This window comes from Myotis lucifugus, unplaced genomic scaffold, assembly GCF_000147115.1.
Source record: "Myotis lucifugus unplaced genomic scaffold, Myoluc2.0 scaffold_228, whole genome shotgun sequence".
Lineage (NCBI taxonomy): Eukaryota > Metazoa > Chordata > Mammalia > Chiroptera > Vespertilionidae > Myotis > Myotis lucifugus.
The window spans coordinates 1607269-1623504 of NW_005871276.1; the positions used below are offsets into that span (position 1 = coordinate 1607269).

The 16236-nt window shown below is 41.8% G+C and overlaps 1 protein-coding gene across 2 annotated transcripts in view; it reads right to left on the reverse strand.

Moving 5' to 3' along the window:
- Nucleotides 1-653: 653 nt before the first annotated feature.
- The window catches only part of VRK1 (vaccinia related kinase 1), a 58829-nt gene continuing 43246 nt past the window's right edge, over nucleotides 654-16236 (reverse strand). For both annotated transcript variants that reach the window (XM_006098281.3, XM_023762020.1), the window contains exons 8-13: nucleotides 16030-16162; nucleotides 15181-15301; nucleotides 14589-14647; nucleotides 12140-12318; nucleotides 6133-6223; nucleotides 654-1066 (exon numbers count right to left, since the gene is read on the reverse strand). In XM_006098281.3, coding sequence (XP_006098343.1) covers nucleotides 1035-1066; nucleotides 6133-6223; nucleotides 12140-12318; nucleotides 14589-14647; nucleotides 15181-15301; nucleotides 16030-16162 — 615 coding nt within the window. In that variant the 3' untranslated portion in view covers nucleotides 654-1034. The remainder of the gene's footprint in view (nucleotides 1067-6132; nucleotides 6224-12139; nucleotides 12319-14588; nucleotides 14648-15180; nucleotides 15302-16029; nucleotides 16163-16236) is intronic.

Genomic DNA, 16236 nt, shown 5'->3' on the forward strand with positions numbered 1-16236 from the left:
TTAGGAATAAATGCTTAAAGACTTAAATAAAAGTGTGTCTCTACACCATCTGAAAACCCTGGACATGACACAGCTGGTAAGGTGTGCCAACATTTAGCGACGCCAATCCAGCCCCAGGTTCTCTAACAAAGCAAATCTTGAAACTGTTCATAAACGTTTAAATTGCAAGTGTTGGTTTCCAGGGCAACTATAAAAAGTCCACATCTTAAAATTTCTAATCACCAAAACTCTCAACTGCTTGCTTTACTATACAAATATGATATGCTACAAAAAATGAAACTTTTAAGAAAAATAATCTGTGAATGAACAATTAGACATAGAGATAGACCCATTAAACAGACGGACAGAGAGACAGAAAGAAAGCTATAGAGATTTATTTCACAGCGTTTCCTTAAGGAAGTGTCTATATATAAACTCTGTGACCGCGCCATCACTTGGCAATTACCCCATCTTCTTCCCACAGAGCCTGCCCACTTACATAATTCTTACATAACCTCGCTTTCAAGCATGTGTACTCGACCAGCCCCATGTGCTCATTACCCACCTTTCCTTTCACCTCCTTCTCCTTCTCTGTATCTCCTGCCTCATACAGCAGGTGCTTACACGCTTGTGGGACTGAACAAAATCAATAAAAACCAAACATGGCCACAACAAACTGAACTTGTATCAAGCAAAAAGACCCTTTTATTTGAAGTTTCACATTTCCTTAAGAGGAAGGACTCGGCCAAACATTTGACCCTCTGGGAAATACACACACTGGAAAGTGCACCTCACAGCAGTTCTTCTAAGTACCCAGACCTTTCCCACAGCCGGGCAGCTTAAAGAGTACATGCAACCTAAACATTCTGAAATTTTATAAGTTAGCCTTTAATAAACTGTACAAAGCATTTATTCCAATAAAAAATGTTTTTCAAAGACATAGGTATTTCCCTGTTACCCCCACCCACAAGACCCACATGAAAACACGCAAAACAGAAAATGAAGAAAAAGCCGAATGACAGGAAGAAAAGAAAAACTGGCTCACAGCATGTGGTTTACTTCTGGACTCTCTTTCTCGTTTTTGAACCTTGAAGAGAAAACAAAGAAATTTCAAACAGTAATCATTAACTTACAAAAGCAAAAGAACAGAAATGTAAGTATTTCCACACATTGTTATTAATATTTTAAATTTTATTAACCATGCTGATTAGCGGAGATGAAATTCATGCACAAAAGTGTAACTGTTAATGCCCCGAAAATGGCAAAAATATGCTAACAAAGTCTCTCTCCAAGTTCCATCGGCTCTCCCACTGGCAAAACAGTGATTTCCTGAAGTGCGTCTCCCAAAGTGTATGTGCAGCAGGAACATGAAGCTCACGTGCGGCAGAGCAGAACGTAGGGACTGTCCCCGTGGGCACTGACGGCTTAGGCACACTAAGGGAAGCAGGAAGGCTTATTCTAAAGGTGTTGCCTTTGACACCTGCCACCGTGCTCTCAGGCAGGCGAGCAAAGACTCCTCAACAGCTTTCCACCAGGAACGACACAGGGGCCACTGAGCAGCCTCGAGGAAAGCATCACACCTGACACGGCTAAGGGACTTCCGACAGTTCCGCCCCGACCGCTCCTGGTGGCATAAACCAGTGATTCTTTACCGAGGGCAGGGAGTGCTGCTCCCCAAGGACTTTGTTCCCAGCCACCCCATGCCACCCCAACACGAGCACGGCAGTCAGAGGGACGTGGCTGAGGCTGATCTCGATGCCTAGGACGCCTAATGTTGCGCTCTGCCAGGAAGCAGCAATGGCCCCGGTGAGGGCAGCGGGTGGCTCACGATCAATCAATGCCCGCAACGAGCAACGAAGAGATCAATACTTCCTTTCTGGCAGGGACAAACACTGTGAACCTAGGACAAAGTGTCTATCACACTAATAATGAATAGTGCCTAAAGGTTTTCTGATTACAGATTTATTTAGTCCCTTAACAGCAAGATCAGCAATTTAAAAATCAGTGGTTTTTTTTTTATTTTTCCAAATTCTAGTTTCTAGTCAATTGCCATACACTAAATCAGCAACTTCCAACTGGTGGGCCGCAAGAATTTTTAAAACATGTAGCACCTGACTAGTTAGGGGCACTGACTTCTTTTCCCTTAGATCAGTGGTTCTCAACCTCCTGGCGCTTTAAATACAGTTCCTCATGTCGTGACCCAACCATAAAATTATTTTCGTTGCTACTTCATAACTGTAATGTTGCTACTGTTATAAATCATAATGTAAATATCTGATATGCAGGATGGTCTTAGGCGACTCCTGTGAAAGGGTCGTTCAACCGCCAAAGGGGTCGCGACCCACAGGTTGAATACCGCTGCCTTAGATTGTCAAATAAAAAAAGGACAACAGCCAACCCCACAATAGCCATCCGGCGTGAATAAATCAAAATTATACCTATTTCTTGGTCAGATCATCAAAAATGTATTTTCTGGTGTGCTGCTGAACTTCAGTAATCAGTTTATGTGTGCTGGGAGATGAAAAAGGTTGAAAATCGCTACACTAAATTAAAGCAAATTTCAAAGGTATATGAATATCTTTTTTTTTTCTGCCACTCAAATACATAGCCTGTAACTATGGTTAGTTTAAACTGAGTTTTTTCTTCAATGTTTGTGATACAGCCTTCTTTTAAAAGTATCCTGTGGTAGATTTTTAGGTTTATAGTTTGAGAATTTCAAAATTAATTTCGCATAGAAAACCGAGAGTGCTGTGACTCTGGGACTGGTGAAACGGCGAGCCCAAGATCCAGGCCAGAGTCAGCACTGGGCACAGCAGCCACACACTAAGCACGCCGAAGCGCACACGGTTATAGCCGTGTTCAAGCAGTATTGTCCCACTAACGTCCTAGTTTGACAGGTCACTCTTAAACACCATTGCTGCCCACCCTCTTTCATCTAGATTTAAAGTTCAATGCCACCACCACCTGGAATTTACTATATAATCAGTATATGCAACTTAGATACTTTGCTGCACGTATCAATTCCATAGTTTCCTAATAATCAATTCTGATTGCTGCAGAGAAAAGTCAATTTCTCGTCTCTTTAAAAAATATACTCATTTTCATAACACACTACTAGTGGTAAAAGTTCTAATCACAAAACAAGTATGTGTGAGATTTAATATTTGAAAAATAAAATATACAAGTTTGAGATACCCTCCTATGATTTTAATAATGAAGGAAAAAACAAGTGGGAAATGTCCATGTATGTAGGGTGCCTTTAAAAATACCTCTTTTTTACTAGAATATAGATATTCAAGAGGTAAATAAAAACCATGTTTTCATCAAAGAATCCTCAAGAATGATCCAAAATGCAAGGCACTTCAAACCTAAAATAAAAAGCACCCACAAGACTTCTGTTGTGTACTGACCATTCTATGAACAGTAGGGACAAAGGACACTAGCCATAAATATCATGGTGACATTAACTAATTTTTAGTCCAATTCTGAAATCCTGGCATGGTTTTGAAATGCCAGAATACACATGGTTTTTATAAGGCTTATCATTTTGTGCAGGAAAGAAATTACTTGCAGCAAATAACCAAATTTTCTCAATTGGTAAAAATTATGCCTTGCATAAAAATAAAAGGATTAGGGCCTCTGTTCTTCTTGAAAATCGCCCGTCACCCCCTCTCCGTCTTTGAGAAAACCCACACAATACACACTTTGAAAGCTTTCAGAATGTGTTCGTACACAATAGACCCCCAGCTAGTCTAAATGAGTTTAGGTGTATCAAGAAAATTATACACGTTTTAAAATGGTCTAAATAGATATTAAAGGAAAGCTGCTCCCATTTTGCTAGGCACAGCATTCTGAAAGATCACACAGTGAGAAAAATCTCTCACCATATTGTAAACCATAAATTGTGTTTGAAAATAAAATTGTTAATGAAGAAACTGACATTTCTAAAGCTGCTGTTGGAGGTAACCATTCTTCAAACACATTTATGACACAAAATCTTAAAGCTCTAAAACAGTATTCAGTGAATTGGATTACTTTTTTCTTTAAATCAAATGTAATAATGTGCCTTCTTCAAGTTTCTTTAAACTGATGAATACAAATATATATACATTTTCCTATGCCCTTAGTTTTTGTGTGTGTGTGTGGGGGGGGGGGGAGTTGGGGGGTTTTTTTGTTTTGTTTTTGGCTAGAAGCAGTAATATTTCACCATCTCAGGTGATATTTCTCTCATTTTGAATATTTAGATTGTAAAATACCTTAACAAGCCTTTTACTTTAGAGAGAAAATGAATTACAATGGGAAAGTAGACAGCATTTAAAGTAAAGCAATTCCAAGTTTATGTGAATAAGGCAGAATCTGATTATTCTTTATCTGCTTTTTTATACCAAAAAGATAGCTGGATTGCTCTCCTTAAATTAGCAATGGGATTTACTCTCTTCTTTTGTCATTATTAAATAAAACAAAAAAACTAATATATTTTCTCACAGTAAAAAGTATCAGTATAAGGACCTCTGATTAAAATTTTAGGTATAAAAAACTTATTTATAATTATACCCCAATTTAAAATCATTTAGGTTTCGAAACAAACCCCTCTGATGCCCAGCCAGCAGAGCCCAGGTAACGATGACGCCAGGCAGTGGAGAGAGGCCCGAGTCCCGGACCTAAATGGGTGTCAACCTTACTAACCCTGCAGGCCGTCTCCTAAACGAAAACCGCCAGGTTTAGAACCTAGGGGGGGTTTTAAAGTAAGACTATTGCTCTATCTTTATAAACGCTGTTTAATTTTACTCCCACTCACTGTCGGCTGCCGCTCGCCTCTGGCTGAGACAGGCCTGGCTGTACTGCTCCTCAGGGCTCCTCACTTCCTAACAACATGAACATGGCGGGAGGAGGGAACCGTGGAGAGCGGAGGCGGCAGCAGAGGGGAGACGGGCTATTCAGACCCAGGGACCCAGAGCGAAGGGACACTCACTCTCCAGACACCCCCGTGTTCTCCTGAGTAAATCCAGGTGGACCTCAGGATGCTCTGCCCAGAACACACGGTGAAGAAGAGGTGGATGGAAGGGGCAGAGCCGGCCCTCCTGGCAAGTCAAACGGCTGCCTCCGCAGCGCCCTGGGCCAGGGCAGAGGGGAGGTGCAGCACGCCCCGACCTGGCCCCACAGAGCCTCACGCCTCAGTGAGACGTGACCTAAAATAAGCCTTCCCATTCGAAACCAAGGGCAACGCGATACCAGCCCAAGGGCCAGGAGAGCAAGGGCGCGTGGCCAGCGTGGAGTCAAAGGGACCTGGGACATGTTTCCCTTCCCTGGTCACCCCGGGCCTGCCTGCCCCTCAGAGGAAGCCCACCCGCCCGGCCTGTGGCCTCGCTCAGGTTAGCTCTGGACCCGCTCCGCCGGCAGCACAGCCTGTGAGGCACCCGGTGACTTTACGCCCTGCTTTTTGGAAAATGACGATGCAAGGCTTTAATCCTTGCACCCTAAGTGTAGAGAGAAAGGCTGGCACTTTGTGGGAATGACCAGGCAAGCAGAGCGGGGCAGCTGAGGGAAGTGCAGGAACTAAGGACTGACCCCTGGTGCTGGACACGCGCTCCTCTCCATCCCACGCGTGGGAACGGAGAAAGGCTGAGAATCAGGAGTGCTGGTCTCCAAGGCCACCCCCTTCTCAACGACACGGTCATCTTTGTTTAATCCTCACCTGAGGAGATGTCTGATTTTTTAGAGAGAGGAAGGGAGAGAGAGAAACATCGGTTGTTTGCCTCCCGTTTGTGCCCCACCGAGGATCAAACCCACAACGTAGGTATGTGCCATGACTGGGAATCGGACCCGCAACCTTTAGGTGTACAGGACGCTCCAACCAACAGAGCCATCCGGCCAGGGAGCAACAACTCTGCCACCTGAACGCTCAGGGTCTTGGGCTCCATATCTGAAAAATGAGAGAAGCTCCCGGCGCCAACTTCATGATCACTGTGAACAGTAATAACACTCTGCGTGTACAAACCCTGTGATACACACTGCACAGACGGAAGGCCTTCCCCTACGATAGTGTATTATGAAGTCGAAATGTGACGACCTGAACAGCGGAGTCCTATTAGCGGAAGGAAAGGAAACCTCATTTACGCGTGGAGAGAGGTCGCAGCGAGACCGTCCACTTACGCGTCTGCATGGCTTCCTCCGTGTGCGCATCCGAGCACTCCATGTCTTCCACGCCTGCTTCTGTGCTCTTCTCGGCCTCCTTCTTCCGCTTCTTACATGTGAAAATGTAAAGAGAGAAAGCTGTAGTCTGATGGTCCAAGAAGTAAATACTCAAACTCACTGTATATTAGTGTACATATGAACCTATACAGGTGTGCTGTCAAAATACACAAAACACATACACAGTAGCCCCCCTTCTCCGAGGGCTTATGTTCCATATCCTATATACAGTGCGCTACATTTCCCCACAAACACACACCTTTCCACTTAAAGGGAGCACCTGACGGCGTCTCCGTGGCACATCCGAATTGCCGGCACCACCACTGCTGCGTTTTGGGGCCATTAGTAAAATAACTGTGACCTGAGCGAGCACTGTGATACTGCGACAGCTGGTCCGACAACCCAGATGGCCACGGGGTGACTAACGGGTGGTGGAAATGCGGGCCGATGGGATGGCTCACGCTTTGGGCAGGATGGCAATAGTTCATGCTACTCAGAGCAGAGGGCAAGTTAAAGCTTAAGAATTGTTGATTTCTGAATTTTCCCATTTAATATTTTCAGGCCATGGCTGACTGCAGGTAACTGAACCGAGGAAAAGAGAAATATGGATGGGGCTACAATACACAACTTCAAGGTAGTGGGGGCTTAAGGGAAGGGGGGCAAAGACAATGGGATTAGAGAGCCTTCAACTACTCAGTGTGCCTGAAAGGTGGGTCTGTTTGCTGTTACCCACCTCTAACTTTTTATGCCTCACATAGTTCATTATGGAAAGCTGCATTTTACCCTCAGGACTGGTGATACAGAAACTCTCTTAAAGCCCAGTGTTTTATAAACTTGGCATCACCCCTCTCTGAGGCCAATGATACTTATTCTCCAATTTTACAGTGTGTATCTGTGGGGGTATATTTCCTTCTGGAATGTTTTTATTAAAAGTTTAACAGGGCCAAAAACCTTGCTGTAAGGAAGGATCTTAAAAGTACACAGGTCTGCTAAAATCTCAGAAACGGCTGGTTTTCCCACCATTCTCTCAGGCCTTTCCTATTTTCTACTTATTTTTCCAGTTGAGTGTGACTTAGGAGAGTTAATGCTTATATTCTGTCACCATCCATTCTTCCCAACTGTTCATTCAATTCCTTATTATTATTTTCCAATACTATACTATTTTCTACCTACTTCATTCCTGTGTAAAGTTTTTAAATCACCTAACATCTCTACATGTAACTATAACTATAAAAGGACCTTAGAAATAATTTAAAACTTTGCATTTTGCATGTAACTTTATCCCATCTAGTCTCAAATTTAAATGTGTTAAAATGCAAATTAAAAGTCAAAGCTTCTCTAGGTTGCCTAAAATAAGTGTGTGTCATGTAGGGAATCATCTGATACTTCGCAAGTTTCACAGATTCACATCGCATCAGAATGTCCTCATTTATATTTCCTAACAATTAACATTAAGTTGAACCTCATCTGAGAACCTTCCTTGCTTCGGGCCATTGTGCGTGTGGCTATAAGAGTGTAATACCTGCTGACAGCACATTGTTCTTCCTCCTAATGGCAACCATGGCTCTGTTCCGAAGAGAGCTGCGCAGGGAGGCCCAGCTCCGCTCAGACCACATTATCTTAACCCTCCGAACGGTCAGAACTGCTATTATCTCTGTGTAACAATTAATCCCACTGTTTCCAACGATGCTTAAGGCGGCTGTGAAAGATTAGGACTCAGAGATACCAGGCTCCTAAAGAAAAGGCTCCACAAATACAAACCTGAGGACTGCACTGAGCTCAGGAAACCTTAGAAGCAGCATTTGCTGAGCAGCTTTGGGGAAGGAGGGACCCCTTCTCAAAGAGAGCTGCCCGAGAGGCTGGACTTCCTACAACGGAGGAGAGAAGGGGCAGTGCCTCCCACCCTCCCTTTCCAAAGTGTCGCTCCATGATTGCCATCCCAGCCCTGCTGGGCTGAACAGATTGGTTCGATAATTACATACAATAACTGCAGTGGGCAGGTAACCCTCAGCTGGCACGGGCAGCTCCCCTGTGAGGGCTTCCATATGCAAACGGCACTGATGGAGTGCATTAGGTGCCTCCTCCCTCCGGCGCGCAGGCCTGATTAACGCCGGCCAAGACTCCAAGGTTAGCATGTCAGCAGATTCGTGATGCATTAGGCAGGAATAAACACAGACACTTTTGTTCGTCCGGGCCAAAATTAAGGAGGAATATTTCAGTACTATATTGCTTTCCACACAGGAGAAAATGCTTTCTGCAGGTTTAGGAGGGCAGATTTCTACATGCTCATCATACAGGGAGCCATCCAATACATTCTACCCAAGAGCCCAGTGCATTCATCTTGTTTCAAGCTTATTTAATAAAAAGGAGCTTCCTTCATCTCCGTGCAGGTAAATGACGCAGGAATGAAAATCAGACAGTATTCAACCGACAAGAGAAACACCTGTGATTTCAGCAGGGGCACCAGGTTAGGCCCCGACTTCCATTCACCCGCCTTCAGCTGGCGTCTCCTGCCCAACTTTCCTGACAATGCATGCCATCTGGATAGGAAGAACCAATGGTCTACAGACTATGATCTATTTTTTTTTCAAAAACAAAAACCTTCAAAAACAAAAACAAAAAAATCTTCAAGTTTAATAGTATCTAAGTACGAATTGCCAGTTACAAAAACAGCCACAGGGATGTGAAGTACAGAATGGGGAAGAAAGTCAATACTATGCAGTGACTACCAGTATGCACGGTGTCAGAGAAAAACTGGATAGAAACCTTGCTTCCTGCCATTGTTGATCAATTCTTATAGGTGTTACCATAACGGATACTGCTAGGAACATAGAGAAACATGTACTGAACTTATTACACCTGCCCCTGTCCAAGAGATTTGAGACTGAGAAATAAAAAGAACATATACATTTTTTCTTAAACTTACTGTGGTAGTTATTTCACAATATATTTAAGTCAAAGCATTATTCTGTACCCCTTAAACTTATACAGTGCTGAATGCCAATTATATCTCAATAAGACTGGAAAGACTAAAAATAAAAAATAAGGCATGAGCAAAGATTTCTATAAACGAAAATGCTGTCAGACAAAATCAGCTGAGTTGCAGGAAGCAGTGTGTAATGAAAAGAGTCAAGACACTTCAGTTCTGAAGCTTCACTGTGTAAGTCACATGACCTCTAAGGCCCTTAGAAATCTAAAAATGGATTTTCAAGAAATGAATAAGTTCCAAAGCAAAACTACAGTTAGACATGGATTATCTGAATAACAATCTGAAAAAAAACTAAAAATTATGACAAAAAGAGTAGTGAGAAAATCTGCTAATTATAAAGATTAACACTATAGTTTTCATAATCAGAGAATCCTATTTAGCTGTGAGTTTCCTGGTAACCAGAGCAGAGAACGCCATCCTGATTGCATACCCCTTGCGAAGGAAGAAAGGGAATTCTAATTTCTCAAAAGAGAAGCTTTTCCTTCTGAGAGCCCCCACTTCTCAGCCAGTGCAGCGCTGCTTTTGCCAGTTTTAGACATGTGGCATTTACAATTTATTTGGGAAAGCTGTTCTAGGGCTTAACAAAGAAGAAGAAAAAGAAAAGTTAAAAAAAAAAACTGATCTGGTCCAATTTTTTCACTTTTATAAACAAAAAGACAAAGGGCCAACACATTGAATAACTCACTTATATAGTTACATGGCTATCAAGCAGCTTCATGATCTTACCTAATCCTAGCTTTTATTATAGGTGTTATATTTCAGTACTTGGTATTAATTTCTTTTTAATACCAAGAATAGCCCTGTGTCAGCCATGAAGACAAGAATAAAATAAAAATAAAAATGAAGCAGTAAACTAATAAAGGAAACCTAACAGTTCAACTTGGTATTCATATATTCCCCCTACGTGAAGCTTCAGGCATGTAGGGCATGATCCGACAGGACTTGTCCAGCCTTCTGAACTACCCAAGGACACAGGGGATCAGGCACAGATGTTAGCTCTGCAGCAGACTGACCTACTCAGCTGTAAAGTCAGCCAACCTGCAGAAACCAAATTTCTCCAGCACACAGGTCCAAACAGCGATTTGCAAAGAAGGGGGATGGCACTGAACGAGTTCTCACTGCAGCAGAGATCTTTACTTCTCAATCAGCTAAATTTTAGGAAAAACACTCTAGAAGCGAGCTATAAATATAATGTAAAGAAATCTGTCCGGCACACGAGGATGCACGCTGTGTGTTTACCCATGTATGCAAACTGTAAGTTACTGCCTCACTGAAAATTCCATCAGGCTTCCAGTCCATCCCTTCATTTCAAAGCCGAATGTAGCTGTTAGCACACTTGTTGACCACAAAACTGAGCAGATGCAATTAACACAAAACTTGCAGGGGGAAAATGCCTATGTAGATGAAATGTATAATTTTCGATTCCGTGATGAAATTAGAGACCTACTATTTGCCAAAAAGTCAAATTCATGATCCAATTTCAAAATTTCAATCTAGGAAGAATTATAAAAATCTTTTAATTTGCTGTTTCTTGTTTTAAAGAGATAATTTGTTTTAACCCTTTTCCTCATAGTTTGGAATACACAATTCCCAAAAGAAGCTGCTGGAGCTTTCAGAATTAACGACAGTAAGACTGGTCACTAATGTAAAAAATATATTTCTTCTGAAAGTAGTTTTCCTTTTCCATATAAAAACAGATGATACATTTTATTAAATGCTTTCAAATTACAAAGGAAATCAATGTCAACAATTACTAGAAATAATCAATAAACCAAAAAGTTAATGCATACCTGTAAAATTGAAATATTAAAGTAATATCAGAAGTTATTTACATGGCTGCATAATACTTCCCCATAAAGTTCACTATTTAACATTTCTCTCTTAAAAAGTAAGCCCCTTATATGCATATACACTGCTTTATATAATGGCATTTTGGTAAAGAGCAAAATCATATTCAAATGGTAAACAGATCAATAAACAATAAACTTTCAAATTGTAACTTTTCAAATACCAATTTTCAAATAATAAATTCTTTGACCACGCCAACAAAGACAAGATCAACCCTAGGAGCTGACTTGAGGGGGAAAAAACAATACAAACTGTGAGCTGAGTGCCCCTACCAAAATCCCTCTGCCAGGTACCACTATCCCAAGCTAGAATCTCTTGAAAAAATTTAATCACTTGCTACTGTACATAATCTATATATATAAAAGCCTAAGCAACCGTTAAGACCAACTGACCGGTGAACTGGTTGCTATGACACACACTAACCACCAGGGGGCAGACGCAGGAGCTGCCCCCTGGTGGTCAGTGTGCTCCCACAGCCAACCTCCCGCGGTCCCTCCCCCCAGCCAGCCGGTCCCAATCGGCCCCGATAGGGACTGGGTGAGATGGCCCCAATCACTGGCCAGGCTGAGGGACCCCACCTGTGCACAAATTCATGCACCAGGCCTCTAGTCTATCTATCTATCTATCTATATATATAAAAGCCTAAGTGACCGTTCGACCAGTAGCTATGACGCGCACTGACCACCAGGGGGCAGATGCTCCGAATGGTAGGTTAGGTTGCTGGCCATGGGTTAGCTTGCTCCTGGGGCCTGTCGGCCCCAAATCTGGTTCACCTGCATCCTGGACCCAGAGAGGAGGGAGGAGGGAGCCCGATTCCTCGCAGAATTGGCCATCAGTTAGCTTGCTGCAATATTAAAATATTTTTTCTAATTAATTTCCTTTCAATGTGCATGAATCTGTGCACTGGGCCACTAGTAAATAAATAAATGTTCATTTTTTTCAACCCTCTACATATTTTTCTTTATCATAAAGAGCTTAGCCTGCCCTTAGATAATGAAGATAAATATTTAATTGCCAGCAATCTGTTATTATTTTCTTTCCTGAGCTACTCACTGAGTTACTCCACTGAAATCACTATTTGTTGCAATCACAATCTCAGGAAGTCCAAAGGATAGTCAAAACAGAATTCACCTTGGTTGTCGTTCTTGCTTTCGGAGCTCCGTTCTCCAAAGCCCCAAGTTCCAGTTTGCCATCATCCTTGCTTCCTATAGACTTTAGTCCTTGCAAAAGAATGTCTTGTAAATTCTGATACAGGGGTTTCTCATCATAGTCCAGCAATTTCACTGTTTCCAGGTATTTAGCAATTTCATCTAAAAAAATAACACAATTATTCTATAATTGTAAAATCACAAATACAATATATTTATCCCTTACTTCGAAGAAAATAACTTGTGTTATAGTAAAATTAGAATTAAAATGGATATTTTGTTAAACAATCTTTTTTCAATTACTTCTTCATTGAAAATTGTGCTTCTGAACTCAGAAAATGTCAGAATAAAAAATATATTTTGAGGTATGATGTAAGAAACATTTTTGAAATTGTGAGACATAAGGAAAAAGATATACTTAAAATTTAAACATTCACAAAAATAACTGCCATAGTTTTAAAGCTATCAAAAACACACAGGAACCTAGAATACAGATTATGAAGTAAAATGTGCTTAAGTACAATGAATATCATAGCCAACTTATAAAATTTGGGTTCTTCACGTAAATGAGAAATAAAACAAACCAAAAACAGGCTGAAGAAAGAAGCAAGGCCTGGTTTTCCCATGAAAGAGAAAAATCACCTTCTCAGTGACAGGTTAACTGTACAGAGGCAGAACCACAGCCATAAAGAGAAACCTTACTAGTCCAGATCACCACCTCTCAGCACCAAGAATCCACCTCTAGGCGACTGACTCACGCCTACGTAGCCCCAGCCTCGCCCTTGCCCTGACCTGCAGACTGGTGCACACACTGCCTCACACAGTAGCTCTAGGATGTGTAACTGTCATCTCAAATCCCAACAAATCTAAACCTAAACCCCTGACCTGCCCCTACACCTGCCCCCTGTGGTTTCCCAGTCTGGGTGACTGAGACCTCCACCCTCCAGCTCCTCAAGCCGGCACTCTTCTTCCCACACCCACACCCACACCCAACCAATCAAGGGCTCCTGCCAGTGCTACAGGCACACGGAACACATTCACTCACTCAAGTACATACTAAGCATCCATTACGGATCAGGTAAGATTCTAGATACTTGACATACATGAGTTAAAAAGAGAGAAAACAAAACCCTCTTTTCAACTTCTCAATCTGATCGAGGGGATCTATAAACCTGAAGCATCATCACTGAGCTTGGTCAACTACTGAAAATTCCCTTGGAGAGGAAAATAAATGTCCAGGATGTCCTCTTTCACCAATGTGTTCAGCACAATAGTCGTGTGTGCTTTTAGCCAATACAGTAAGGCAAGAAATAAAAGGCACAGAGTTGAATGCCAGCTATAGAACAGTTTATTCACAAACATGATAGTGTATATAATATCCTAAGGAATCTATTTAAAAAATACTAGAATAGTAAACATAACAAGGTCACAAAAGCAAGGTAAGTATATAAAAATCTATTCTATTTCTGTATACTAGCAACAAGCAATTGGAAAATATTTTAAAATATATATCCCATAACATTGCATCAAAAGCATGAAACACAATGAAAGATGGACAAGATTTTTTGCAGAGTAAAGTATAAAACACAGATGAGAGAAACAGAGACGAAATCGAATGGAGGATATACCATACTGGTAGACGGGCACCCTCAATGTTGTAACAATACTAATGCCCCCCAATCAGTCCACAGTCAATGCAGCTGCACTCAGAGTTCCAGCAGACCGGGGATGGGGGGGGGTGTGAAAGTGACAAGGTGGTTCTTAAATTTACATAGATATGCTAAAGACCAAGAATAGCAAAATAGCAAGGGCAAGTTTAAAGAACAGTGCTGGACAACTTAACCTCCCAGGTACCAAGACTTAAGATAAAGCTACAATAATTGAGGCAGTATGGCCCAAGAAGAGGCTTTTCCCGACTTCCAGAGCTTACTCCCTAGCTCCTTCCTACAATGCTAATGGCGCCTGGTCAGTGAGGCCATCCCTGCCCACCCATTTCAAACCCCAGCCCTCCTCCCTACTTCACTCCCTAGTTCTACTCTGTGCTTTCTTTTCCATTGCACCGACCACATAAGACACTGCAATGCACTCGTTTTTTTACTGTGTGTCTCTTCCAACCAGAGCGTGAGCTTCATGAGGACAGGGACTTGTATGTCTTGTTCACCGGTGTATCTCTGGTGCCTAGAAGGGCCCCTGGCACACAATGAAGCCTCAATAAAGAAACAGCTGCATGAATGAATGAAATTTGGTTCCCCTCCTGAAAGCAGTAAGTAACTGAATAAAGCTCAAGTATCCCTGTAGCCGCTTCTTTTTTAATGGGAACAGGCCCCATTACAATTTCACCTGAACTCTCACATTAAGGAATATCCAATGGACATCATGACTTTCTCTCAGAAAACAAAACCCATGTGAATATGTAAGAAGTCTTCTCCTACCTGGCTTATTTTTCTCAGGAAAACATTTGTCCATCAAACCTGCAATATTTTCTCTGTATCTGTTAAAAATTAAAGAATGAGTCACTGTTTGAAGCTTGATGCCATAGAAAGTTATTAATATTTAATAACAGTAAATAGCACACTAAGCAGCACTGTGCTATATCCTAAATATCCTTATAGACATTCTTCTAAAATAAATTGAACACAAGACCAAGAAACCACCCTAGCCAGTTTGGCATAGTAGATAGAGGATTGGTCTGTGGACTGAAGGCTCCCAGGTTTGATTCTGGTCAAGGGCACATGCCCGGGGTTGCGGGCTCGATCCCCAGTAGGAGGCATGCAGGAGGCAGTCGATCAATGATTCTTTCTCATTACTGATGTTTCTATCTCTCTCTCCCTCTCCCTTCTTCTCTGAAATCAATAAAAACATATATATATTTAAAAAAAACCACAAGAAACCTTACTATTTAACAAGTACTTTGTTATTTCTATTTTAATATCAGTTAAAGCTACAGTTCCAGTAAAGAAATTCTGACTGGAAAACATTTGCCTTATCATGAGCTTCCCAAAATAATTTGTGAGTCTCCTTTACCTAATTTTGGAATCTCTAACATAGTTAGGATCTTTCAAATTATCCTCCCAGGGCAGGTGGCCGCTGAGCCACTGGACCATGCAGTAACCGAGTATTTCCAGGTCGCCACGTCTTGATGGGGCTGTGAACACAGAAGAAGTAGATGAAGCACACTGAAATCATTCTTAAGGTGCAATTTCAATTATATATAAAGCAATAAGGTAAAACAGTCAACTCTACAGTCTTATTTTTCATAAATTCTGCCTGCATTTAAAGAAAGTATTGAATATTGGATAATACAAAGAAATAATTTACCCCCCGGCTAATAATTTATTTTAAAACCCAAATTGGCAAACTCCAGAGTTCCAAACCGAGACTATTAATCTAGGAAATAAAATATAAAATAATGCCACATTTAATATTTAAGATATTAAAAATGCTACGAGCTATTAAGAGGCCCAGAGAACTGGGGGTTTTAGCTCCCCCACAGAAGTGGGCACAGAAAAAAGAAACAACAGCTGAAGAAAGAGACCAACTTATTAACAGGTGACGAAATACAAGTTTACCTGTTATAAAGTTGTAGCTGCATGAAAACTTAGATTTTTAAGGGGAAAAACAACCAACATTCTGATTAAGTTAAAAGCAACCGAAAAGAAACACTCGCTGCAGTGACTGAGCCACTTCGCTGCTGAGACACTGGCGCTCGGGCTCAGAGAGCAGAGGCTGCTGCAGGCATCCACCTCCCCTTCCTCCCGTCCCACTTCGCCTCTTCAATCTTCTCTCCTTAGTTACGTACGCAGAACTAAGAACCGTATGGGATCCAGGTGAAATGTTAGCTGTGCATTTCTTGCTCAGCTGCTGCTGACATACCCACGCCATTGTGCGCGTCGATGCTGGTGAACTCAATAGTGCCATCATGACATCTTTTGGGGTCTTCCTTATATTCTTTATGACTTCCGTCTGGGCAGTAGCGATAAGCAAGGCCATAATCTACCAGGTACACCTATAAATTTGTAAACGTAAATTTAAGCCAGGAGACTGCACATACCCTCCCACAAAACCATAGCATAGCACCCA